Source organism: Podarcis erhardii, assembly GCF_964252035.2.
Source record: "Podarcis erhardii genome assembly, chromosome: 9".
NCBI lineage: Eukaryota > Metazoa > Chordata > Lepidosauria > Squamata > Lacertidae > Podarcis > Podarcis erhardii.
The window spans coordinates 6,054,085-6,082,062 of record NC_138512.1 but is presented as its reverse complement, the minus strand read 5'-3'; the positions used below and the strand labels follow the sequence as shown (position 1 = coordinate 6,082,062).

The window sequence follows — 27,978 nt, the reverse complement described above, 5'->3', positions numbered from 1 at the left end:
CAGGGGTGGCCAACTCCCAAGAGACTGCAATCTACTCACAGAGTTAAAAACTGGCAGTGAACTACCCCCTTTTTGGGGGTTCAGGTCAAAGCTGTTGAGCTTTTTTTTTTAGGAAGGAGGAAAGCCCATTTTTGGGGGGGTTGGGGGATCTATCAGTGATCTACCGCAGACATTCAGTGATCTACCTGTTGGGCATGCCTGATCTACACTAACTGCTTAATTTCTGTTATTCAGGAGGGCAGGTATGCTGCCCTGTATCTTACCAACTTTCTGCAAATGGAGTTGTCTGCTTACATCATTAAGTAGAACAGAGTCTCTCTGTGTGTTCTGTCTACCACAGATATGTTTTATTCCATTAGGACAAGGGTGAGGAACCACTTTGGGGCAGAGGGCCAGATCCAGAAGTGGCCAGCCCTTTGCAGGTCTCATTGGCAGGTGTATGTAGCTGCACAGCTAACATAGCAGGTGCACATGTAAGGTGTGGAACCTGATCCCTATCCAAATCAGCATGGCTTGAAATTGGTGCCCCTTTCTTGTAATAGACAAAGTTTTGATCTTATTTTATCTGAGGAACCAGCTCCTGTCTATTTCCTACTTCCTCTCTCTGCTTCACTGTGCATGGGCCTGCAAAGTTTGCGGTATTTCTATTTCATCCCACTGGAGGTTCTTCATTTTCATATTTTGCCTCCTTAGGTCAGGTTTTGGTCATTTTTAGAGTTTGTCTAAGGCAGGCATGGGGAACTTTGACCCTTCAGACTTTGTTAACTACAACTCCCATCAACCCTAGTAAGTATGGCCAATAGCAAGGGGTGATTGGAGTTGTAGTTCTTAAACGTCTGGAGGGCCAAAGATTCCCCAAACCTAGTTTAGGGGTTGATGAGAGGAGTGCCTCTTCTGGCAGTGAAATTTGGAGACTGCCTTCCTAGCCCTGAAGGAGGGGCCTTTCTCCATACTGTCATCCTTCTGCCAAGAATTTCTTTTTCTTCGTAAATGTCTATTTATGAAACCTGTTGTCATCTTCTTAGGTGTCAGCAATGAAAAGTGGTCTCTTGCCAATCTCTCCAGAGGCACTGTCCCTTGGGGAAGTAACCTATCATGATTACCATGGGATTCTTGTAGATGAGGAGGAGAAAGTGTTGATTCAGAAGAATCTGGGCCCCAAAAGCAAGGTCAGTGTCCAAACGTTATCTAAGGCGCAAAAGGCAAGCAGAAAGTCTGTTTTGTTTTTCTTCTTACTTGTGCATCACTTTCTTTCTTTATCTCCTCTCCAAGGTTCTCATACTCAGAAATCATGGTTTGGTATCAGTTGGAGAAAGCGTGGAAGAGGCTTTCTACTATATTCATAATTTGGTCGTTGCTTGTGAGATCCAAGTAAGCATGCTAAATTGTTTTTTTGTTTTTTAACCTCATTATTTATTTATTTATCTTCATCAGTTTTAAAAAACTCAGGCTGGTAATGCGTATAGCAGACAGTGTAATGAAAAGATTTATTTGCTGAAACTATATGGCAGGTTTTTATTTTAGCACTGTAAGTGAATGGTAATGTTGAATTAAATTTATTGGATTAGTAGTTTTATCTTTAAAACCCGGCCAGATGTGGCATATAAAAAAATAAATATTATTGCTATTATTAAATGGCACTTTGATTAGAGACATTGTAATGAAACATTTAGCATAATTATTGATTAGACATTGAAATATGTTTGATTTATTCAATATCACAGAAACTTTTATCTGTTTTGATTACTTTAAGGTACGTACTCTGGCCAGTTCAGGGGGGGCAGACAACTTAGTGCTCTTGGACCCTGGAAAATACAAGGCTAAGTCTCGTGGTCATGAGCCTCTAGCAGGGGAGGGGACAGCATCTTACCTCAAATGGCAGACTGGAGAGCAGGAATTTGAAGCTCTTATGCGAATGCTTGATAATTTGGTAAGAGAAAATCTACTATTCATCTGATTTTTAGCATCAGAAAGATCTTGTAACATATGCTAATGGTCTCAAGGGTTTCATTTCTGTTTAGACAATGTACATAATTAAAGGACAAATAAGTCTAGGAAGAAAAGCACTTTCTGAGAATGCCAGGAGTAGGTTGTGGAGCTCCATCTCCAATGGCAGCTGCCAAGAGGCTCGTCCTTAACTGTATTGTACCCTGATCTCCTTTATAGCAAGAACAAAACAAAATTGCTGTAGACTTGCAGTAATTCAGCATTATTATTATTTATGGGTTTTTAAAATGTGTAACACACCCTTCAAACAATATTCCAGGGTGATTATTTAAAAACAGAACAGAAACGAAGCAATATAATTCTAAAAGAGAAAAAAATAAACCAGATTAAATTTAAACAACTAAAAAGCTTCGACAAATAAGGTTTTCTCCTGTTTCTGAAATGGCATTAGCATACACACCAGGTGAACTTCCCTAGTGGGAGGATTCAGTAATGCACACTGGTGATGGTATGCAAGTAGATAATAATTAGAGGGTCACCACCAAAGAGGCCCTTTTCCGTGGTAGCCACCTACTGCACCTCAGGTGACAGGGGCATCTGGAGAAGAGTTTCTACTGAAGGTGGGCAGGCACAGGTGGAGACAGGCAGACCTTCAAATTCTCATTCTGTGTTCTTTAACAGAGTCTGATACTCCCAGCCTCCTCCTGATCTTTTTTTTCAATTGGCATTGCCCAGTTTACAAGTGGTCACTTGGATGCCTTGTGTTTTTATATCATAGAAGAGAAGAACTGAGACTTGGACATATGTTCTAGTTCATATTTATTACTCTTAAATGCAAACTGTACTTGTTTCGTTCAAAGGAGCTTTGGACTGACATAATACTGATTCACACATGGGCATGCCAATATAATTAAAGTGCTTCAAAGCATGTTTCGTAATTTGATGTATTTGTGTGAACTCAGATCACCAAAATGGCAAAGATACTCAAGGGCAGAACTTGGCATGCATGTATAAATGTTTCCATAATGGCTGTGTCAGTAAATTTGTTTAACGGGTAGGTTTTGAGGCCATGTTGACAGTGTTCTGCTATGGTGTTTCCTTAGGGTTACAGAACTGGCTACCCCTATCGATGCCCTGCTTTGAGAGAGAAATCTAAAAAATATAGTGACGTGGAAATCCCTGCTAGTGTCACGGGGTATTCTTTTGCTAGCGATGGGGACTCGGGCACCTGTTCTCCTCTGCGGCATAGTTTTCAGAAACAGCAACGAGAGAAGACAAGGTGGTTGAATTCTGGCCGAGGAGATGATGCTTCTGAAGAAGGGCAGAATGGCGGCAGCCCCAAGTCGAAGACTAAGGTGTGGACGAACATTACACACGATCACGTGAAACCCTTGCTGCAGTCTCTCTCGTCCGGTGTCTGCGTGCCAAGCTGTATTACCAACTGCTTGGTCTGTGCCTACCTTACTGTTCATAGTTAGATGATGTAGAGCAACTTTGGGTGGCAGGCACTGTGAGGCTTTGGGAATAAAATACAACATTAACTCCTCCCTCTTTCCTGTCTAATCTGGCTTCACTTGAAACATTCCTTTCTAATATGCTCTAGTAATGAAATTTAGACCTGCGTTCTCATTGCAATTTGAATGGAAGGGTGCAGAGAGCTATACATTTAAGACTGCTAAGCCAACAATAAATGAACAAGCCAATGTCTTATTGGTTCTGTTTTATATATTCAAGTTACTTAAATGGTTTTTTATCAGAGAAGTTTTGGTTGTACTTTCTGGGAAATATCCTAGTTAAAACTTAAAGTAAATCAGTTTTTAAATTTTTGTCTAAATTATGAACACTTCTCAACACAGAATTTAGCTGGTCTACGAATCTGTATCCAGGCTGCCTTTTCATAATTTGTGGTATTTGTTTTAAGTACTTGGCCAATTACCACATTTTAGTTAAATCCGTGGGCCTGATTTGGATCGTATTGAAGTGCCTTTTATCTGATCTGTGGATTACCAAAAATGACGAGAGTTTTAACCCCACAGGCTTTATTTCCTCTTAAGGCCTTTTGCTTCCTAATAAATTGACCTCTTTTGCTGCTCTCCCCACTATGCTTCTGTCTGTCCTAAAGCCTCCCAGTGTTCACAGCCTTCTGCATGAATTGTTGCATGTAAGTAGATGGCCATAATTTGAAAATCTTTCCTCTAGTACCAGCTGGGTGTGGCATGACTAAAGTGCAGCTCAGGCAACCACCAGGCACTGTTCGGGGAAACTTCGTTTAACATTGCTGTTTACAAAGTTAAAATATGCACTTCAGTCTTGACTTAAAGGTTTTCAAATGCTATCGTGTGGATAGCTGTTTGGAAATGCTTATTGTGAAAGTGTATACTATTCTATTCTAAAATCCAGATTTTGTGCATGATGCCGGCTTTAAAGTGGCTGATTGATACATTAGCTGACAATGTAGGAACTTGAGACAAGAACATAAGAGTCCTTCATAGCCATTCTAGTGATAGTACAGATCAGTGTTGAGCATGAAAAATCATATTGTTCAAAAGTTGTTAACTTTCTCCTGTTCTCCTTTGAATACTTTCATTTGCTGTCAGTGGAAAACCCCCTAAATCTTGGTTGCTTTTTTCTCCCTTTCAGAATGATTAATGGGGAATGTAGTTGCTCTTAGTCAAGGTAGTGCCATCTAAAAATCCACGGAGAAAATGGAATCCAAAGGAGAGATTCTTTGTGTGGTGACTCCCTCCCCTTTTGCTATCCTATATCTAGTACTGTCAAACCCTTCTTTTATTCTAGAAAGAGTTAGTGCCCTATGTTGTAAGAATATTGATGAGAGTTTGTGTGTTTTGAACACATGTAATGAAGTGAATATCTGAAATAAGTATAAAATGAAAGAATCACTTGAAACCATAAACTTGTTTTAATATTTTGCTAGAACAATGTAATCTTACTCAGTTTGTGTATTTGATTTTTAATGCTCTTAAATATTTTTAAAGTACCAGTTATACTAAGGTTCTTAATACTGTTGTTAAATATCTTTAATAAAAACCTGGAGTTATTTTTATGTGAAAAGATAAGAATCAGTGAGTATCCATAGCTCCATGTTCATTCCATTTTTTTACTTCATACTTGCAAAACATTTTTTTAAATTCTGTTGCTTTTTTTTAAGAGTTCTATTTCTGGCTATCTTTTGTCTTAAAATTATTTTGGGGGAATAGCATCTTTAAACGGGTTTGTTTCAGTGTTCAGTACATTTTCTGTGCAATAATTGGTGTATAATTTATGAGACTGAGCGCTGAAAAGATCGTTGTGGCACAAAGTCGCCTTCCAACATACTAAATGTACTGGCCATATGAAACAACCTTCTGTAAAGAAATCATGGAAGTGCTTTGTGTATGGGTTTTTATTTTTTGTAATCTTTGAATCTGTAAGCTTTATACAAACTATTTTGACATCACCAAACTCCTTCCTTAGGCTGATCCATCTATTTGCCTGTGCAAAAACAATTCTGAAAACTACATTGAGTTTTGTTTTGAATCCAAACTTTGGTGATGCCCACTCTTTCCTCATAGTACAGAATCGTTCACTCAACCTGGTTATTGACATCACACTGCTTTTCATATTCCTGTCATCTTGTGCTTTCTGTTGGCTTTGATGTGTCTAAATATCAGGGAAGTGAATCAATGATGTGGAAATTAAAAGACAGTCGAGGAAGTTTGGCATTGTTGATAGATTTATATTTTAATGGCTCAGTCCTGTACTGAGCCTCCATCTGCACTATACATTTAAAGCAGTATCATTCCACTTTAAACAGCTATGGTTTCTCCCAAAGAATCCTGGGAACTTGAGTTTCTTACAATTTCCAGAGTGCTTTAACAGTCAATCACTTTCCCCAGGGAACTCTGTAAACTGCAGCTCTGGAAGGGGGAATAGGTGGCCTCTAACAACTCTTAGCACCCTTAGCAAACTACATTTCCCATGATTCTTTGGAGGAAGCCATAACTGTTGAAAGTGGTATGATACAGCTTTAAATGTGTAGTGCAGATGGGGCCTGAGTATGGTTAGACTTACTTCCAGAAAAGTACAAAGAATTGCAGCCTTCTGTGGTTAATACAAATAGCAAAGTAACATTTTATCTAGTTCACATTTCTTGGAGTATTGTTAATATAGACAATCAGAAAAATCAACAAGATCTTTTGACGCATTTTTCAGGACCTTGTGATATACTTCACTCCTTTTCATATTTAGTTTTTTGAAATATTTGCTCTGAATTACAAAAATTACAGCTTAACAGCTGTTTCAAAGCTGAGAGATGGTTATGTCTTTACAAATACTGGAAGGCAGTCATTGATTCATTTCTCGGTTCTGTATATGCATGATTTACTGTGCTGTAAACTTGCTTCTATGAATGTTCTAGCCATTACAGCAATTTTGATTTTATGTAATTGTTCTTGATATTACAGTGGACTAAAGAGGATGGACATAGAACTGCCACCTCTGCTGTCCAAAATCTATTTGTTCCATTGAACACTAACCCAAAGGAAGTCCAAGAAATGAGGAACAAGGTTTGTACCGGCAATCTATCTATAATCTCTGAATGTTTTTTATAGTCCACATTGAAAGTACGCCTATATCATAGCTGAAATCTCAAGAGAATCAAAAATAAAGACAAAATGCCTTAAAAATATAAGTGCTAATTAGACGAAACATTTCTCCTATGTGGGATTTGACTTTTCAGTTTGTAATAAGTAACTTACAGGCCATATTTGCTAAACAGTCTCTTATCCCTTTCTCAAGTTGGCAAGAACTGGTCAGAATAGCACTGCGGTTGTTGGTGTAAGCCCACCTTTCTTAATCTGGTCCCCTACTGGTAGTTTGGATTGTTGACCATTAGCTAGGGCTGATGTTGGAGTCCGAAACCTCTGGAGGGCTCCAGGTTGGGAAGGCTGGCATATATTAAGTGTGCCAAATATATTGCTTAGATAGTGATTGGTTTTTCAAACAATCCCCACCCTCCCACGCCCTATTCATGTATTCATACTTCCCTTGGCTTTCCAAGTCAACACTGATTACTTTTGAATGCATATTTAAGAAGCTAACCATGTTGCCATTCACACTGTCCCTAAAGTCATAATTTTGCATTTTAGAAAGGTAGGTAGATATTATGTCTGTGCACTATTTCTAAGAATTGATCTTTGGAATTTTTGATACAATTTGCTTATTGTTGTGGGTGTAGCAATGAACATACTCCCTTGCATTGCTCATAAGATTTCCTTTTGCAAAACAAGAACAATGCATTCAAACTAAGCCTATGGAAAGAAAGAAATCTGCCAATTTGCAGTCACAAAATTTGGGGTTTAGTGCAGGATCCTAGAGGCTGTTTAGTCATTCTGGCCACATGACCCAGAAAATGGTCTGCAGCGAACGCCATCTCCCTCGGCCTGTAGCGAGATGAGTGCCACACTCTATAGTCAAGTTTGACTGGACTTAACTGTCCAGGGGTACTCTTTACCTTTTACCCCTGGAAGCTTCTGAGAGACTGATGCTTGTAGTCCCAAATGTGTAATAAAATATAAAAATGGTATCCTGCAGTGGTAATTGATGGAACTGATACCGTATATATCCAAACCAACTTGACCGAGGTTCATATGCAGGCGCTCATATTGTGGTGCACACAGGCAGGTGAGTTACGTTCTCTCTGTTATTCATATGCAATTAATGTATTTATCGTTTACAGATCCGAGAGCAAAACCTGCAAGACATTAAAACTGCTGGCCCACAGTCACAAGTTCTTTCTGGGGTTGTTGTGGACAGGAGCCTCGTTCAGGTGAGCACATAGCCTGCTTAAAATACAAACTTAGAGTTACTTTATAGTACATTCCTGCTGTCACCTAATGTATCACTATGAAATTATTCTTTAATCGGCAGAAGTTAACTGTTTATAAGGTAAGTTTTAGAGGTAACATTTTGCTGTCTTTGCAACCATGTTTAGGGTCAGAAACTCAGTGGGAAGCATGTTATTAGCAAGTATACTGCCTTTGGTGCTGGTTGCAGTGCATGAGAGACACCAAGGCTGCTTCTCTGTGGGCTAAAAACCCACTCTTGACTAGTCAGACTTTGTGTCACAGCTGTATTGAAAAAGCTGCTGAGTCCAAAGCCATTATTGCTACAGTACATTTAATCAGCAATGAACTCTTCATTGCAAACTTTCTTTTTAGGACGTATTCATTTGAAGATATTGTCTTACCTTTATTGTTTTTAAATAGGTATAATGTATGCTTTTTCAGAGAAAGCATAGAACCAAATGACTTCACTCAGTAGATTTTAGAGATGCAAAAGCTAGCCCAGTTATTTTTTTTTATTGTACTTTTATGCAGTTTGACTAGTCATCATCATGGCCAAGGAATTTTTCAAGTTGGGGTTGGTGTATTGGTGCATGTTGCTTCATTGCCATTGCTTCTGTATCACAATTTACTGTTTTTCTGCATGATATTTATCCCATGCCATAATGCTTTAAGCTGATGATCTAAAGCCCGAGCTTGGTTTGCTCTGTTCACTCAATTTACTGTTGCAGGATGCTCCCCTCTCAGACTGTACGGAAACAATTGAAGGGCTCGATCCCACAGAGCAGGCCTTTAATCCCGCTAAATCTGTCTCTGTTAGAAAGGTACTTACTGCCATGTCATAACTGCTCTAAGTTCTGTTGTTTACCTTTCACTTCTACCTCTTTCTTGCCCTGGGTTGTAGCTTATATTTCTTTGTAAATGTTAAAAAGGTTATACGATTCTACAAATTATGCATGTGTTTATGTTTGATACATTAAATTTTTTTTTTTTTTTAAGAAATAAGGTCAGTCTTATTCCTTTTATGATCATGGATACCATATGGAAAATTGTACGGTTCTCAGTGTAGTTTTGTTTATGCATGATCTTTGTTAAGTAACCTGGTTACATCAGTGTAATACCCAAAATATCCACAGGCTTAGCCAAAAATTAAAGCAGCACAAATATGTAAAGCATGATTGTAGCTGTTTTCATGTAATGGGTGTTGTATATGGATGAATCTCAAATGGTACTGCCTCTGAAGATTGAGCCATTTGTTGGCTTCCTAAAGTCGTTTTACAGATTGTACTGGCCAAATTTTGCATGAGAACCCATGTCTCTGAAATTGTGAAAAATCATAAAATGTAACATGGCGGTAAGCTTTAAAGTAGTCTCGTTTCTGGCATGTAACCATATGGGACAGTCTTCTACAAACACACCCCTATATTAGGTAGTCCAGTTACAGTGAAAGGGCCTGCATCACATCAGACATTGACACATATGTGAATCAGCGCTAAGTTGCTCTTCTCAAACTAATAGCATCACTTTGGTCATTTCTGACGTGGCCCTGTTGTGTTCTTCTCCTCTGCTACATGAATGTGGAGAAAGGGAAATATTAGGCCTTACTGCTTAAATTTCTCTCCACAGAGTTTACACTCATGTGCATATATACCTGCCAATCTGGGATAACATTTGTTGCATCATAAAGTAGACTGTATTGCATGAAGACTTATCATTTTTTTGTCTTTAAGGTGTCTGGTGCCACAAGAGTAGATCATACTAGAAATTGAAAAATAAAAGCAGTCAGTTCCATGCATTAGTTGTACTTTATTTGTCAGCTTTTCAGATATCTTCATGATTCTGTTAGTTTGTATTTGTATAGAATATTATGAAGGACAGTTGAGTTGTAAAGTATTAGTTAGCCTTGTTCTTCTTCTTGCAGTCGAGTCAAGGGCTGCTTGCTTTGGGATAGCTTTATGCTACAGCTTGATAGCAGTCTGCTAATTTAAGAAGTAGGCATAATTTTTGAGGACATCTTGAGCCATACACTAATTTCACAGAATTTCTAGAGGCCTTCCACATGCTAGGAGAGTGTCAATTAGAGCATTCAGCAAAGTGAAGTGGACCTCTGTGTCAGCCACCGGCTACAAGATGGCTTGTTTCTTCTCCAGACACAGAAATGCCCTCGACAGCCTTCTCTGTGTGCTTTTCAAACTCTGCTCCTGTTCTGCATGCTAAAAAGAGGCACACAAATAAGTTCTCTGGTGGCCCTAAACTAGCCTTGGCAACTCTGAACGCCCAAATTTCTGTACCACACACAGAATAGAATCTTTTTCACAGAGCAGATCTGCTGTCCTAAGGCTCTTTGTAGCAACCCAATCCTCAATGGTTGCAACTGACAGCCTGGAGATTGAGAAGTTCCTCAGGTTTCGGCAGCCAGAGGAAGTCCCATGCACCATTCGGGTGGCCAAATATCCCTAGAATTTGCCAGTCCACCTGGGTGGCATTCCTGAGTGTGAGAAGGATCAGCAACTGAACACCACAGGATTTACACAGCTTCTCTCATTCCTACAAGATGGACTCTGAATAGATCTTCAGCCTAATAGCCTCTGCAGAATCCTCAGGGCTTTCTAAATGTTCCAGCAAACCTATCAGCTCTGGCATCCTCCATTTTTATAGGGAGCAACTCTCCTTAGTCCACCTGTCCAGCAAAGATCTGGGATCTCAACAAAGTGCTTCTAGCACTCCAGAAACCACAGTTGAATCACTGAAGCGTTCCATATTGTGTCTCTGAAAGTGATATTTTGGCTCTGATTGTTATGACACAGGGTACTGAGCTCTGACATACTTCAGCTGGCTAAACATCTCCACGTTTCACAAAGAAAAGTGTGGTGGGCTCCTATCGGAGAGATGTTGTTTGCAGATGACTCAGTCTTGACACTGCACTCTGAGGAAACGCTACTCGTCAACCATTTTGTCCGTTTGGTCTTGTCATCAGCCTGACAAAGACCAACATTTTTGCTCCACATGTCAGCATTGGTAACCAAACGCCTAAGGTGATAGACAATTTTGTCTACCTGGGCTCCACCATAACCAGTAACCTTTCCATCAACACTGAGCTGGACAAACGTATTGGTAAGGCAGCTATGACAATGGCTTGCCTCTCCAAAAGGGTATGGTGAATGTGATGCTAATGACCAATGCCAAGATGGTCTGCCAGGCTTGTGTGTTGAGCTTTACGGGCAACATGCAGTGGGTCAGGAAGATTTGGACATCACATGGCAGGACAGAGTCTCAAACAAAGATGTGTTCTCCTAAGGCCACATTCACAACCTGTTTGCACTTCTGTCTCAGTGACGTCTGGACTGACTTGGTCATATCCACAGAATGGAAGATGGCAGGAATCCACAAGAACGTGCTCTATTGGAGTCGGACTTCAGGCACTAGACCTGTTACAAAGTTGTCCGCAAATGTGACATGAAGGCTGGCAACCTTAGCCCCGCTGTGTGGGAATCCCTTGCAGGCAATGTCATTGCCCAGAGGCAGACAGGTAGCATATCCACAGCAGCGACTGCTTGGGAGGAGAGCAGAGAGAAGAAACATCATGCTGCACCTATAGCAGCGAAACCAGAGACATGACTTTCCTGTATCAGTCTCTGATACAGCCACAGCAGGCGCTGTAACTCTCCAGTGGTTTACCCCCGGAGGTTCATTCTTCCATTGCCTCCCAAGAAAAATGGATGCCAGCAATTTTTAAAACTTAATTTTATTCATGCCTTGATAATTTTATTTACAGTTTTAAAAAAGTTGTTTGTATTATAACTTTTTTGTTCTTTTATGTAAAATGCTTATAGTTTGGTTAAAAACAGCAACCAAGTCTTGCTAAATACGGACCAGCATCTTGTTCTCACAGTGGCTGACCAGATGCCTTTGAGAAGTTGGCATGTAGGACCAAGAGCAAAGCATTTTCCCCTGCTAGGGTTTCCAGCAACTTATATTCAGAATCATACAACCTCTAACCATGGAGGCAGAGTGTAACTAACCATCATGTCTCGTGGCCATTAATAAAAGCCATCCAAGTTGCTGGCCATCACTACCTCCTGCTGGGGCATGATCCATAGTTTCAACTAAGAAGTACTCTTGTTTCTGGGTCCCAAATCCTCCAACCTTGTTTCATTGGATGTTCTCGAGTTCTAGTGTTACGAGAGAGGGAGAAAAACTTCTCTAGCCACTTGCTCCATGCCACGTGTAACTTCATACCCTACTATCATGTCACCTCTTGCTTGTTTTCTCTCTAAGCTGACCACACTCCCCGCCTTTCTTCATACACAATTTGCTTCATCCCCTTGATCATTTTGGCTGCCCTTTTCTGAACCCTTTCCACCTCTACAATATCCCTTTTGAGGTGATGTGACCAGAACTGTACACAGTATTCCTAATTCTGTTTTATGATATTGATGGATTTGTTATTAGTTCCTTTTCTAATGATCCATAGCATGGAATTCTCCTTTTTCACAGCTGCTTCACACTGGGTCAACGTCTTCCTCAAGCTCTCCCCTACAAGCCCAGGGTCACTTTCCTGGTCAGTCACTGCCAGTTCAGTCCCCATGAGGATATATGTGGAATTTTCTGGCATTACTTTGCATCTTTTTACATTGAATTACATTGTCCTGGCTCTTCTCTTCAGACTTGGCCATTGACTTTTTAGAGTTTTTAAAGGTTCATTGATGAAGCCAGTACAGTGTCCCAACATTGGTCTACAGCTTACAAGCATTTCACTGTATAACCTGGCTGAGCTAAGACATTGGAATTGGTCTTATCCCAAGATGAACTGGCCAGTTAGCAGTGCTTCATTAATAGTAGTATTGCTCAATATAGTTGACTGCCTTTTCTAGCCTACCTTTTCCCCCCAGTTGATATTTTTATTAAAGTTTTCTTGGTTTACAAAGGTATGTGCAATGTCTCTTTTCTAGCCTACTTAAAAAGTAACTTTTCATATGTGAAGTCCACAGAAAAAGAATAGCAGAACATAGTAAGAAATTTGTTTAAAAGGATGAAACTGAATATGAATTTCCGAGCACAATTCAAAATGTTGGTGCTGACCTTTAAAGCCCTGAACGGCCTTGGTCCTGTATACCTGAAGGAGTGTCTCCACCCCCATCATCCAGCCCAGACGTTGAGATCCAGCGCTGAGGGCTTTCTGGCGGTTCCCTCACTGCAAGAAGTGAGGTTACAGGGAACCAGACAGAGGGCCTTCTCGGTAGTGGCGCCCACCTTGTGGAACACCCACCCTTCAGATGTGAAGGAAATAAGCAGCTATCCTATCTTTAAAAGACATCTGAAGGCAGCCCTGTTTAGGGAAGTTTTTAATATTTAATGCTGTATTGTTTTTAACACTCGATTGGGAGCTGCCCAGAGTGGCTGGGTTGTATGTAATCATAATTTATAAAAATAAAGGTTGGGTTAGTTATTAGTATTGTAGAATAGGGTTACATCTGTTGAGTGACAAAGTGTAACTTCAAATATTGAAATAAAATAAAATATTAAAAGTGACAAAATATAGTTGACTGCCATAGGGAGTGTCTCAGAATTAGAGCATCCTCTGATATCTGACTCCTTTGACAGTTTATTTATTTTCCCTCTCCTGCTCATCCACCTTTTTTTACTGCTGGAATCTAAGCTCAGGGAACAGACATCGGATTTCTCTACTGGTCAACAAGAGCATCATCTAGTATCTTCCAACAAGGTTTGGGCACTCGGGGATATGGGCCAGAAATGAGCCTTTGAAATCTGATCAGAAGAGTCTGGAATTCTGTAACTCATCTGATATATGCCCTTCATGGAGTATTAGGTGCTGACAAGATGTATCTGCCATCTCTCCTGGGGGAACTGAGTATCTTGTTTCTTCCTGGGAATGATTTCCTTCTGTGCGGGGTGCTAATATAGTCTTCAGTGGCTGAGACTGACATATTTTCCCACATGATTTGGTGAGCTTTGCTCTTTCTGTAAGTTTAAAAGTACCTGAAAGAGTGAAAGAACAATATAGCCCGGCTTTTGTGTTATTTGAGTCCACGTCCTGGAAGAAGGGCCCTCCTTTGCAGGACTATGGGTTCTGTTCCCCACAGGGTAAGAATAAAGAAAAACGAGGGACTGCTCTTCCAAATAAAGATACCTTTGGTCACTGACGTTAAATGTTTTTGTGCCTCCGGCGCAAATTATGACAAAGATGTAATTCTATAGCACACATTTAAAATGTGGCTGTGGACCTTGTCAAGATTTTTCACCCAGTGGAAGTGTAAAAGGGAATTTCTGATCAGTATTGCACAAGAGGAAAACCCATAGAGGAAAGCCTTCCCTGAAGGCCTCTCCCCACTTTTGAATGTTCTGGACAAGGTTAATTTGGACTTGTAGCTGAACCTTTTAACAGTTTGGTTCCCACTGCTTCCCAAGGGGTGCTTTTAAATATTGTGTAGTGGTGTTATATTTTGTTGTGCTGCTTAAGAGTGGATATAGTGTGGCAGAAACACTGATGTTTGTGTGATGCTATCCCTGAAATGCCCGTTTTCATGTAATGGGTTAAATGAATATTATTATTGTTACCATTATTAATTTGTTATGTGTTTAGGCAGTCTTTCACCTGAAAACTCTTCACAAGTTTGGAACTCATTAGTCTCGCTCTATTGCGGAATGTAGTCATGATGTAATAACTATGTGATAAAATGGATATTCATACTTTCTCTAAATGAAAATCTTTTCAGTCTTGTTTTTTTAATCAGATTTTGAATAATTTCTTCCATTGTTTTAGCCCTCAGGCATTGTTAGTGCACTGTATATTATTTCATGAAAAACGTTTATTTTCTTCCAAACAGGGAGAATTGGTGACAGCATCAAAGGCAATAATTGAGAAGGAGTACCAACCACGAGTAATCGTAAGCACAACAGGACCAAACCCCTTCAACAAGTTCACAGACCAAGAACTAGAAGAGTATCGCAGAGAAGTAGAAAGGAAACAGAGGCAGTCAGGTTTGTGTCTACCGAACTCTAACTTGCCTTACCATGGTGTCAATATACTTCGGATATGTAGTTTAATGTGCCAGGATTCCCTTAAAGGTTTCCTTTGCGTTGATTCTCATCATACCTTGGTGGTTGTACTGTGACATTTGCCCAACCTGCACAATGTACCAAGCAGTTACAGGAGCGGTCCTGGCAGAAACATTCTGTATTGCTGCTGTGCTTCTTTCTTGAGACAAAGGAGGAGTGCCGATGGTGGACTTCTTGTTGGCTAGGGCAAGCAACACATTACCTTGCAGACAACTTCAGTGATAAGAATCAAGCAATGTTAAACTAAACACTCATTTATTGCTGCTACTGTAGTTCATTTTTTCTGCTGGAAGCACAGAGTTTGGAGACTTAGCTGCTCTTTCATGTTGAAGTTGAAATGGTTTTTGTATGGATTTCCTTTACTTGATGATATTGCTGAGCTCGAAAAGCAAAAAATAATATAACTGTGATCTTAAAACATAATCAAATTCCATTGCAATTCTGTTATTTCATTTATGAATTGCTTCTTACAAAGCAGGGGTTCGTTACCTCCAGCCAATCTGGGCCATTCCAGTTTGACTCATCCCAAATCACACCCACCTGTCAATCAATGAAGTCACTTAGTGATGTTGCTGGGAGCAGAGTTCAGTCTGCTGGGTACTGCTTCATCAGCACATCAGCATGTTCCCTGCAGGGACTGTGCTGGCAGAGGAGACTCCTACAGAGAACAGGATTGAACTCTATGCTCATCAGCTGGTGAGGCTGGCAGGCTTCAATCCTGCCATGTGGAATCTGCGGTGAATGCACTGGTGAAGCAGACCCTTGCACAGGGCAGAATTGAATTCTCCATGAAGCTGATGAATGGAGTGGGGAATCAGGCTTCCTCACCCCACCATGTGGGTTAATTCTGACAGCTGAACGGCCTAGACCAGCTGTCAAATCTGGCCCATGGGTTGGAGGTTAGAAAGAGATCTGGCATTCAGGGCCAAAAAAATCCCCACCCCGCTATAAAGCATCTCAAAGCTAGTTCCCAATACAATAAAACATATACAGAAAAGCTATTTGAAACCACAAAGAAGCAACAAGGGTGGGGGTGGGGGAGAATATCCTGCTGAGCCTAGTACTGCCCATTGTTCTATGTTGTCAGTAACGCTAGACATACTCACACATTGCACTGAATACAGGTACAAGCAATCTCAATGCATGTACAGATGTTTGTGTAAGAATACATTTGTTGATTTGTGAAGCTCAGCTATTGTGTACACAGGTATAAAATAGTACACTTATTGGATATAACATTCTGGCATCCCTTGTGAAAAATATTTTTCAGACAAAATGGATGTAATTTAGAAACTTCAAGTAGTAAAGCATAATAATTTGGTATATATTAAAAATCATAAGACTTAACATTATTGGGACATCCAGAAATTTTGAACAAGTTGACCCAGCAATTGGAAGACTCTGTTATTCTTGTGTGTTTGATGAATGAGATACTTCAGCTTAAACTGATTGTCTTTATAATGGTTACTGATTACATTTTTATCCAGGCCTTCTTGGAGCCCAGGGTGGCATATATGTTCTAGATTAGGCTGAGAAAGAGAGACTGAGCCCAAGGCCAGTCAGTCATTTTCGTGGCTACGTAGTGATCAGTCTCCCAAGCATGAAATGCTTGCCACTACACAACAGTCGTTCCCTTCCTTGCATTTGAGCTTTGAACAAAAATTGCCTCTCCTTTAGGATGATTTTTTTTCTTTTGCATATAAGGGACGCAGGTGGTGTTGTGGTCTAAACCACAGAGCCTAGGGCTTGCCGATCGGAAGGTCAGCGGTTCAAATCCCCGCAACGGGGTGAGCTCCCGTTGTTGGGTCCCAGCTCCTGCCAACCTAGCAGTTCGAAAACACGTCAGAGTGCAAGTAGATAAATAGGTACCGCTCTGGCAGAAAGGTAAACAGTGTTTCAATGAGCTTCTCTGGTTCGCCAGAAGCAGCTTAGTCATGCTGGCCACATGACCTGGAAAAACTGTCTGCGGACAAACGTCGACTCCCTTGGCCAGTAAAGTGAGATGAGCGTCGCAACCCTAGAGTCGTCCGCGACTGGACCTAACGGTCAGGGGTACCTTTACCTTTAAGAAACAATGGGATTCAGTTTTCACGGTGGTTGAGGGTGATAAAATAAACACATTTGCATTGCCAAGGCAACTAGACAGATGCCTTGTACCCCAGGCTGATTGTTCTTCGTTGACGAGTTGGGTAGAAAGAGGATGGAGAATTGCACATCAGCACATAGCTTTTCAGCAGCAGCTACACACAGTTGAACTAACGTTGCCAAAAATCTTACTGCTCAATGAAGCTGCCAGCTGGGCAAGACCAGTCCAGTTTGTGAAGATCTTTTAGTTTATGGTTGGCCATGTTCCTTAATTGCTTCCTGCTAGAGAGGCTTCCGCTGAACAAAGTTCCTTGCGATGGTCGTTTATGGGTTTTTTCTGTGATCTGTAGTACCTGGACTAATCTGGAATCCTTAACAGTTTGTGTTTATAATTTATATAATGTTCCATTCATTGCCTCCTGTGAATTTCAGCTGTCATCAGCCACAGTAAATTCTAAACAGTTCTAAATTCTAAACAGTAAACTTCCCTATCTATTTTAACATAGGGCACAATTAGTAACACATTTTTGCTCAGTTGCACTCATGTTTTCATTTATATTAGAAACAAGCTTCTGAACAGAGTTCTTCATTAAAAGTTAAGATTCTTTATGCACAGTTATGTGAATTGTGAGAGTGATCTGTTTAACCTTGTCTGTACTCTTACATTTTGTAGAAGATTCAGAAGATGCCAGGCAGCAGAGGGAGAGGAGCTCTTTGGAGCACCCTGCTGCTTGCACTCCACCCAGCACTCCAGTGAAACTGGAGGAAGGTATGTCCTCTGGAGCTAAGAGTTTGTGTAGCTGCACCTCTGTGTTCATGTTTCAGTTGATATCAGATAAAAATGTGTTCATCTATTTTATTCTGTAGAGCAACATATAGCTAAATGTGCTAGTGGTTGTGTTCGCAATAATAAAGAAATGTGCACTGAGAACACAAAGACTGCCTGATTGGCAAGACCACGCTCTGTCTCGTGTGATATGGAAAGTGATGGCCATCTCCTTTTGTTAGCTCCTGATTAAGTGGCATACCGTCTAATAGAGTTATCAGTAGTTTTCTTTCTTGAATTGCTTTATTCTTTTAAAAAGCCATCTTAGCTAGTTAGCAGTATCAACTTTTAATTTGTGGATTATTTACACATTTTGTCCTTTATCTGCTGCCAGTAGTGTCATCGAGTGATCCTGAATTCTTGTGTTGTGAAGGAGGGAGGTTTTTCTTTCTATCTGCACTGTACACAACTTTGTAAACCTCTTTCCTGTTTCTTTTAAGTTTTTTTCAACGGAAAGGCAACTAGTGCTTTAAGCTTTCTTCATAGGCAAGATGTTCCAGCACTGGATCTCTTCGGTTGCACTCTTATGCAACTTGCTCATCTCTTTGGCACTCTCTTCAAGTGGTGGTCTCCCAAAACTGTACACAGTATTTCCAAATTCTCTATTCCATAATGGCAATAGAAAATTCCTTTGGATCATTTCCAGCTCTGAGTGTAACTTTTTCATGGCTTGTGGGATCAGGAAGAGTCAACTTCAGAGCCCCTTTTAATATCCTGTTCCCAGTTAACTTGGGAGTAACTGCTGTTTGTGAGATTTACTTCCAAGTAAATTGGCACAGGATCATGCTGTTAAAAAACTTAACATAGCTAAATATTGTGAAAAGGGAGACTGAATGGGAAATCACATAATAGCTTTTTGGATGGTCAAATTAACAAAGTCACAAGAATAGAATTTACAAATTTGCTGAAATTAAAATGATGCTAGAGAATTTTGAAATTATTTCTTTGCACTGAGGGTTCCCAGAGTGCCTTTTCAGCAGTACTGAAAGACTCTTGATAACGAATAGCCAGCCACTCTGCCATTATCTCTCCAGTTCTCCTCTTCATTGAAACGTTCATTGGCAGAAATGCTCGTCAGCAGTTGATCTTGAACCTTTTGTTTTCGGATTTGATCTCATAGCTGGCTACTAGGAAATATCTGTGCTACCAAATAGTAGCTGCCTACCCAACCAGCCACAAGTTGTAGAATGCCATCCATCAGGATATTAGTGAAGCTAATGTCCCAATGTGCGCCAGTGAGCAGGATCACTGTGCTCAGCAACTCTTATGTACCCCTGAGCAGTAGTGGGCGCCACTGCTTTGCTGATCTGGCTTCCCAACACTGCTCATCCCTGCCACTTATCAAGAGGGGGAGGGGCAAGTGGCAGGAAGCTCAGTGCAGTGCAAGTGCAGTGGCAGAACCACTCAAACGTTGCTGCACCAAGCTCCCCACAGCTGTACCTCCCTTCCTCTCGGTAACTGGCAATGCCACACCAACCACTGCTGCACCTGAGTCCCACTTACCAACAAAAGGAGATTTCACTTCCAGAGAGACGCAGGTCTTGGATATATGGACTCCTGTGTAGAGCTGTTTCCATTGTTGAAATGCGAGGGGAAATCTTCCTGACCAAATGGGTTTTTGGATCATGCAAATTTTTTTAGCAAATTCTGCTTGGTGGTTGCACATTTCTTAAGCATTATTGTAATTGGATTACACCTCTACTCATAGGTTTCAAAGTTAAAAGATTTGATTTCTTTAAGGTCTCTGCTTAATGAGAGCAAGACCAGACCTATTGTTGCAGTGAATTGGTAAAAATAAGTTGAGTACTCAAACCAGGTGTAATCTAAGATGTGTTCAGTGTTTCCCTTTTACCCTGGATTTTATCACTTGTCTGTTACAAAGTTGTCTCTTCACACCACCTCATTCTGTATTTTATAAGAATGGCAATGACCATTCTTTTAATATAACACAATGGCTGTGATGGATGTATAGATTCTCTACTTGTGCTTTTTTCTTCTTGTGGCTGCGTTACAAACAGGAGGTGGATATGCTAAAGAGTACCTGTTGCCATAGTAAGTATCATCCCATCCCTGTTCCTGCTGCTTTATCCTGACTTCTCTGTGCTGTGCTTCATTCTCTTGCATATTTTGTGGTGTTTCCTCCCTATGTTGGTTTGGTCAGCCTTTACATAGTTTGAAGTCTGCTTAACTATTTCAGTTGCTTTACCAGAACAAAGAGACCAGAGGTACATTAAGAAAAATACAGTCTGTATTAGACTTGAGTGTGACTTGGTAGCCATATGTATAAAACACTCCAAGTAGATGTTCACATACTGATTTTGACCCCAAACCATTGATTTATCCTGTAAAGCAGAGAATAAGGTAGTGTTGCATTGCTCCTTATATCAATGACAACAAACTAAAATCACCTTAAGAGACGAAAGGATGTTTCAGAGAGGCTCATCTCTTCATGATTGTGTCTGTTTTCCTAAGTGTTCTTAGTGGCGCGTTGCCTGTTGTGAGAAGGGAGCCTGAGCCCCTCTCTTCAAGCTGAGGAGCACAAAGAAGAGAAGAGGGTAGACAGTGCAAATCTGGTAGCCTGTATTTCTCTTAAAATGCCTCCATAACAGCACTCCACATACATTTCTGTGGGACAGGAAAGTCCCCTCTCCTTCTCATGTCAAACCGGACTATAATCATATGTTAGGAGAGTGGCTTTATAGTGCCACTTTCAACACATGGTTGTACCAGTTGCATTGTTTTATATAGCATTTACTGTGCTTCTTCATGGGCATCCACTAAGCTTTACATTTTCAATTTATTTTTGACTCTGAAATTCTTTCAAGTAAAATCTAACTAAGTCCCATTGGAAAGGTGCATTTAATTTGCTGAGCTGAATAAATGTTAAAAGTTTTTGTTGTTGTTCCTTAAAGCCATATCCATACATTTCTTTGCCATGTTTGCACGTAACAAAAGGCCAGACTTACCAATTTAGCATGAATGGGCAGTGTGCTGGCACATGCTGCCTGATTGCTCCCACTTCACTCCTCTCCTGGCGTATGAGGGGTTAAACTGGGAAGACCTACCTTTCTGTTGCATCTGAACCAGAGATTGGGATTGTGGTTCCCTAACAAGCCATAATCAGCAAGCCAGCCACAAATCATGGCTTAATGTAGACTAGAGATTGTGGTTACAGAAAAACAAACCATGTTCTCTGGTTACAATGGAAAGGGAAACCAAGAAAGTTTGAGGAAGAGACATAAATCTATTATGGCATCTGCCTGCATGGAGAAGGTCCCAGCTTCAGTTCCTATCATCTCTATGTAGGGCTGGGAATATGCTGTCTGAAACGCTTGAGAGCCACTGCCACTCACCAACCTTTGCCAGTCTGGTTCCCTCCAGATGTTTTTGGACTACAGTTTGGATTACATCCCCCACCAGCACAGCTGTATGTTGACAGGGCTGATGGGAGCATGACCATACTGGCTGGGGCTGATGGGAATTGTAGTCCAAAACTTCTGGAGGGTGTCCGCTTGTTGAAGTCAGGTGTAAATATTGCTGAGCTCGTGGGACTGTTGGTCTGACTCCATTTTCATCTGACTTCATCTGTGAAGGCAGCAATGAATTGCTATAACAGCAACAATGAAAACAGAAGGATAGTTGAACTACATTTAAAGAGCTATATTTAAATAAAAGAAATTAATTGCAGCTTTTAACTTTCCAAATAGCTTTTTCATTTCCCCTGCTTTTAAATTATCCTAACCCATTTTAAAACTTCTAATGTTTTGGTTTGCTGAGTTTGAAGTGGTTATCATCACTAAGCTAACAAATCCCAGGTTTTTCCTGTTCCAAGCTTCAAATAAAGATGAAACAGAGAATTGTTAAATACAAATACAAAGAAGGTGAATGCAATATTAAATTAACTTTAAAAGAATACAAACCACAGCATGGTATTTTCGGTGCAGTACTAGAAATGAACCAGGTACCTAAAGTCACTGCAATTCAAATTGGGCCAAGAACCATGGCCATACACCTCCAGTGCCTCAGAAATAAAGTGATATGTTTGCTGTTGCAACTTTGCTGTGGTTTGTGCTTCCCTGTGTTTATGTGAAGAGAGCATGTGCAGTGGATCCTAACATCCTTAGTAATTCAAGGAGCTAGCTAAGATTTGATCTACATAAGATCATCTCCTGTTGTTTATGTCCGGGATGCTCTTCACAATAGTGTTTTCTCACTTCCTATAAGGCCAGAGAAAGAGGCACCTTCCTAATGATGATTAAATTTTTGGACTGTGTCTAAAAAACAGATAAGAGATGGCAAAGTACAACATGCTTTTCCATCCTGAAAGCCAATTCATGCATTATGCAAAAGTAGGGGGAACAGAAGCTGAATCACCCATATACATCCGTGTTTCCTTTCTTCTATTGCATTGCAGTGCGAGAGGGGAAACAGAAGCGGGGGTAGGTCATGCCTCTGCTTTCCCTATGTCTCTGTAATATTTGAACAAACGGAGAATCAGGTTGCAAAGAATGCAGAATTTAAGATTCCAAGTCACACAAAACTCTGGCCCACTTGAAGATACAGGTGAGATGTCTTTTGAGGATAAGGGAGCCATAGTTAGCATTGCTGAGCTTTGTATAAAAGCTCCTTCATCTGCAGAGAGTGTTGCTTCATTTTTCATACTGAATGCCTTCGTATAAGCCAGTCTTTTGGGCCACTGCGAAAGGCTAACATAAAACCTCATTAAGTCATCAGTGCTACTCCGTCTGAATACTGAGTCCAATTATTATTATTTTGCAAAATAAGGAGAAACAAGCATATGCATCTTCCATTTAGGCTCAGTCCCTGCTCCTGCCAACCTAGCAGTTCAAAAGCACGTCAAAGTGCAAGTAGATAAATAGGTTCCACTCCGGCGGGAAGGTAAACAGCGTTTCCGTGTGCTGCTCTGGTTTGCCAGAAGTGGCTTAGTCATGCTCGCCACATGACCTGGAAGCTGTACGCCGGCTCCCTCAGCCAATAAAGCGAGATGAGCGCCGCAGCCCCAGAGTTGTCTGTGACTGGACCTAATGGTCAGGGGTCCCTTTACCTTGTGTGCTTATAGAGAAGAGTGAATATTTCATAAATAAATGTAAGAAGTCAGCAGAATTTTTAGTATGTAAACTTCTGACACTTTGGTTTTTGACTCTAAAGCATTGTGGAGAAGACAGAATTCGAATAAATATTTCAGTTTCATCTCTCTGCCCAAAGGCCATTTACAAAGAGACTCAAAACACCTGGCTCTGCATGTAGGTTTTCCACAGTTAATTTCTGTTCGTCCTCATTTCAGCAACAGGCACACATTAACAGATGTTTCCTGTTGCTTGCTCCACTAGAGAGGCAGCCTAACCAGACTTGCAACGATGACAGTGACGCTGCAACTTTCAAGCAAAGCCTCCCAGATCTCACCCCTGATGAGCCTTCAGAGCACCTCGGCTTCCCAACCTTTGGAAAAGAGGATGATAAAAGTGACAAAGATCTCGCCCAAAGCCAGACTGAGTTACCTCCTGAAAATCCAGAACCCCAATCTCAGCCGGGTGAAGAGGCAGTGACCCCACTGGCTGAGGAGGGGGCAGCAGCCGAAGTCGGCGGTGATGAGTCTCCTGGGAAGTCTCCGTCCAAGAAGAAGAAGAAGTTCCGTACACCTTCCTTCCTGAAGAAAAACAAAAAGAAGACTGACTCCTAAATACCTTCAAATATACTGTCATGGTTAGAGTCTAAGTTTATTAACCACTAGAATGTATCAGTTCTTACTGAGTGTTTTCTTTTGTCTTTAGTAACAAGCAGAACAAGCAACACCCTCAAGCTATAGCTTGATTGCTTAAGATTATAATGGAAAATTAATGAGCAGAAGGTGCTAATCCTGCATATTCAACAGCAGCTAACCAGGGTTTATCCCTAGTACGCAAGCAAAGCTAAATGACTTCCATGGAACCCCATGTGTCACGTTGAGAGCCCATGCTGATTTATATATGCAGTCAATGGATCTTTGCAAGGTCTTGCTCCACGGGGTGTTGCTGTCTGCTCACTCTAACATTTGTTCTTGTCCCAGAGCCTACTGTTGTTACCAAGTGGCTTCTTAAATACTGACAACTTGGATATGATTGCAGTTATATTTTGAGAGGTTGTATTATGGAACCGAGCACCTGCTTTCGCACTGTGTAATTAGAAATAACGTTACACTGAGGCTTTGAAGAAAGCTGTCTTTTCCCTTCCCTTATTCTGTATTGTAGCATAGCTGAAATTTAAATCTATTTGTTATGTGTAAGAAGAATGAAGTGATTTGTGGTGTTTCCTGCTGATCCCTCTGCCTGCGTTCTAATAAACTGACAGAACAACCAGTTATTTTACTAATTTCTTTTCTACCAAAAGTTTGTATCCAAACTCACCTGATAATTCGGAAGTTAATTTCAAGCCTTTGAAAATAAAATTTCCTAGTAGCAGGCACATACTTACTGCCTTTATTAAGACAGATCATGACCTCACTCAATTGCTCCAATACGTTGTGCCACTTGCGGATGCAACAGCTGTACTACAGCGTGAGCTGCCCCAGTCATTTCCAAGGCCATGTGGCTCATTTCCGAGAACCCTTGGAAGGTTTGTCCTAATCTGGCACTGACTTGGCACAGATTGCTAATCTCTTCTGCTTCTCTGGATTCACTGATTTAAGCTACAGTGCAGAGACTAAACTTTTGAGTTGTGCAAGGCAGTGTTTCAGAAACAATTGGTATTTCTTCTAAACCTTTAAAGTTGACTGAGTTCTGGTTATAACAAAAGAAAAGACTCACTGTTTAAGGTCAGTTGGGAACGAAGATGCTGATTTTTATTAACTTCGGTAATGAATAATGCACCACGGGGGGGGGGGGGGGCAGATTGTGTAGGTTTTTAATTGAAGTTTGGTGAAATAGCTAGTATTGAATGCCTTACAATTCGTGCTTTAAAAAAGCACAGATTAGAAAGAATTCAGTGACTGCTGCAGCTTTATTCTAAACATTATGCCTATGTTAGGTTCCAAATAGATACCTTGGAAACCAGTTTGAAACAAATCACTTTAAAATGGTAAAATAAATAAATAACACCCGTGCAGAAGGGTTACAGGGAGATTGGGGGAGGGTTGGTGGTACTAAAACCATCACTAATGGAAAAGCAGAAGTGCTGATAACAGAGAGAGAGAGAGGAATTTTTCATACGGACTGCATGGCACTAATGGCTTTGAGCTTGTTTCCTAACTGTGTGTCCTGTGAACACTAAAAGCTTAACCGTGTCTCATTGCCAGGATTGAAATTGCATTACAAAAGCCATTGCTTTAGTGTTTCTGTTATAAAATGTAGGGACTCTAATCTTTGACCACATATGCAATGATTTTTAAGTTCCAGTTTTGTAGTTCTCAATTCTTTCTATTACATAATGAAATCTAGTTGTGTATTGTATGAGAACACACTTCAGTGGGACAGGGAGGGAAAGGGAAGAGTCCTGTATTTTTTCTTCTTCTTTTGTTGTTTAATTCAATTCTACACAAATAAAATTCTTTAAAGGAGTTGTGTCTCCTTGTGCCTTGTTTCTGAGATCCAGGTATTCTTGAGCTCATGTTGCTGCAAGACTCATAGCACGTTTATGGAAAAGTAAACAGTCAATTCAGAGCGATCCAAAGACACCAACAGAGTATTGCTACCAGTTATGGTGGAGAGGATGGGAAGGCTAGAATATGCTGGGGCTACAGCACTGCGGTGCCTGCTATACTTTCCAAACCCAGAAGAGGAGGGGCACACACACCACTTTCAAAAACAATAGAGTAAAAATTGCAGCCAGGCCTTCAGTGGCTGGTGGCTGCCTGGAGTAGAGACAACACCCCAAATCTGCTGGACTATACAGCCAATTTGTGCAGCGGTGTATCCACTATTATTTAATGTCCATGATAACTATCACTTCCCCCAACACAGATGAGACATGGCAGATGATGCAGGCCTGTGGCGCATTCTCAACACAAGTGAGAAACATGTTCCTATGCTGATTCAGGTCTTCAGATGACTCCATGTTTCCCCCCATGGACAGTGGGACAAAAATCACTAACTCTAGCATATGGCTACAGGAATCCAGCAAGCCAATATATTGACCCCTGACAAAAAGATTCAAGGCCAAATAATATCACACATCACCAGTGAAACCTGTGATGAGCCCAATAACTGCACTGTTGTTCCCTAACCCGCAGATAGGCTTCAACAGTGTAAATTTGCAACTTTTAAAAAACACTCATGTAGCCTTCATCAACATTTATCTGTGGTTCTAGATTCAGGTAGGTAGCAGTGTTGGTCTGACGCAGTCAAAATATATATAAAAAATTGTCCAGTAGAACCTTAGAGACCAACTAAATTTGTTCTTGGTATAAGCTTTTGTGTACATGTATCTGAAGAAGTGTGCATGCGCACGAAAGCTTATACCAAGAACAAACTTAGTTGGTCTCTAAGGTTCTACTGGACAATTTTTATATATATTTCATTTATCTGTGGATTAGTTCTAGCTGTCAGGTGCTTATCTTCCACTATTCATCTGCATATAGTCTTGGTTTTCTCTAGATCCTGAGCACAAGCTTACCTTGGCCAAGGCTAATCTCATTGACCCAACTCGCTTACAAGTTATTCTCAACGTGAATGATTTGTACAAAACTAGGTAGGCAGCCTGCAGCCTAACTAAAGGACTATGATGTATGTTGATATTAAAGTTTGTGCCCTGAATCTTACATATAATATAAATACTATCTGGAAGGAAGGAATTTTTATTATTTTGTTTTTTAAGCTCAATTCATAAATCATTCTCAGAAACATAGGTGATTTAACCATAAAAACATAGATAAAACCATTTCATACATACAAACAAAATCCACTACAGATACAGACTGGAATAAAAATTTCCATTTTAAAATGTTTATTGAAAAAGCAACATCTTCAAAACGCAATATAGATATCTGCTATGCAATGGGAGAACACAGAACAGACCTGGTTGAGAATGGACTCTGCAGGTCTTAATTAGGTGACCTTTGTTACACGAGACTCCAATTAAGAGGCTGCAATGACAATTAACACCTCATACACCAGAGCAGTAAATATAAACACACCCTTTAGCCTATTTTACAGAGACAAATAACCATTTTGTCACAGAGCAAAAACAGCACAGTTCTAATTTAAGGAGAGGGGCCAGCCCCTCTTATGCTTTTGGCAGAGGTCATAGTAGCCAACTATAGATTAAGGAAGGGAGATAAATTGGAGGAGAAGCACCCTTTTACTACCCCCTGCTTTCCAAAGAATCTCTTGTTTTTCTTGCTGCCTCTCATTTCCCCAACTTTCCTATCTCTTCTTTCCCTCTCTGCTTTTTTCTCTTCCTGCATTCCTGGCTTTATTAATTTTCCTGTTGCTCTCTTTTTCAATTACATTCAGAGGCAGCTGGTGTGCTGGCTGCTTGTGTAGCGGGAGAAAAAGAGGGGAGAAAAACAATAAAATTTGCCTCTTCTAACAGATACAACCCTGGGATGCCATACAGAATTCAGGAGAATAAACTAGCTGGGATCGAAGTTGCTGGATAAGGCACAAAGACAGGCGTGCTTTTAATAACTCAATGAAAAATTGGTCTCTCAAAAGTTTTATATAGGGAAAACAAAAAAATCCGTGCAACACAAAAAACAGTATGCGTAATGTTTTAGACTGCTATAGAGAAAGAGTTATTTAGAGCCAAGATTCAGTATTATAGCAGCTGCAAGGAGTTGCCAAGGAAAAGTGGTATTACAGCCTGACCCCCTCCTTTGGCAGTCCTCACAGAACTCTAGCCCAATGGTTGCCATTAATCTGATTTGAACTTATTTTATAATGAAATGATTTTAGAATATTGTATCATTTTACTGTTGTTAGCTGCTCTGAGCCCAGCTTCGGCTGGGGAGGGTGGGATATAAATAAAATTTTATTTATATTATTATTATTACATTAAGTGGGAATGGGATTTCAGTTCAAGGGTAAGCCTCACTCAACTAAATGGGACTTCCAAGTAAACATTTTTTATTGTTTGGGGGGGGGGCGCGGACTTCAAAAAGTAGCTAGCACAAACAGCCTAGGGCAGGCATAGGCAAACTCCGGCCCTCCAGATATTTGGGACTACAATTCCCATCATCTCTAGCTAACAGGACCAGTGGTCAGG

General features: G+C 40.6%; 1 protein-coding gene across 6 annotated transcripts in view; it reads left to right on the top strand.

Annotated features, from left to right (window-relative positions):
* ADD1 (adducin 1) overlaps positions 1-25,333 on the top strand; it is a 46,326-nt gene extending 20,993 nt beyond the window's left edge. For 2 of the 6 annotated variants that reach the window (XM_081876241.1, XM_081876242.1), the window contains exons 7-16: positions 1,026-1,169; positions 1,273-1,371; positions 1,754-1,930; positions 3,051-3,395; positions 6,411-6,512; positions 7,685-7,774; positions 8,522-8,614; positions 14,639-14,792; positions 17,629-17,724; positions 23,133-25,333. In XM_081876241.1, the coding sequence (XP_081732367.1) occupies positions 1,026-1,169; positions 1,273-1,371; positions 1,754-1,930; positions 3,051-3,395; positions 6,411-6,512; positions 7,685-7,774; positions 8,522-8,614; positions 14,639-14,792; positions 17,629-17,724; positions 23,133-23,482 (1,650 nt within the window). In that variant the 3' untranslated portion in view covers positions 23,483-25,333. Of the gene's footprint in view, positions 1-1,025; positions 1,170-1,272; positions 1,372-1,753; positions 1,931-3,050; positions 3,396-6,410; positions 6,513-7,684; positions 7,775-8,521; positions 8,615-14,638; positions 14,793-17,628; positions 17,725-19,799; positions 19,834-23,132 lie in introns of all 6 variants that reach the window. The other 4 variants (XM_081876246.1, XM_081876243.1, XM_081876245.1 and 1 more) reach the window with 4 other exon arrangements.
* The last annotated feature ends 2,645 nt before the right edge of the window (positions 25,334-27,978 follow it).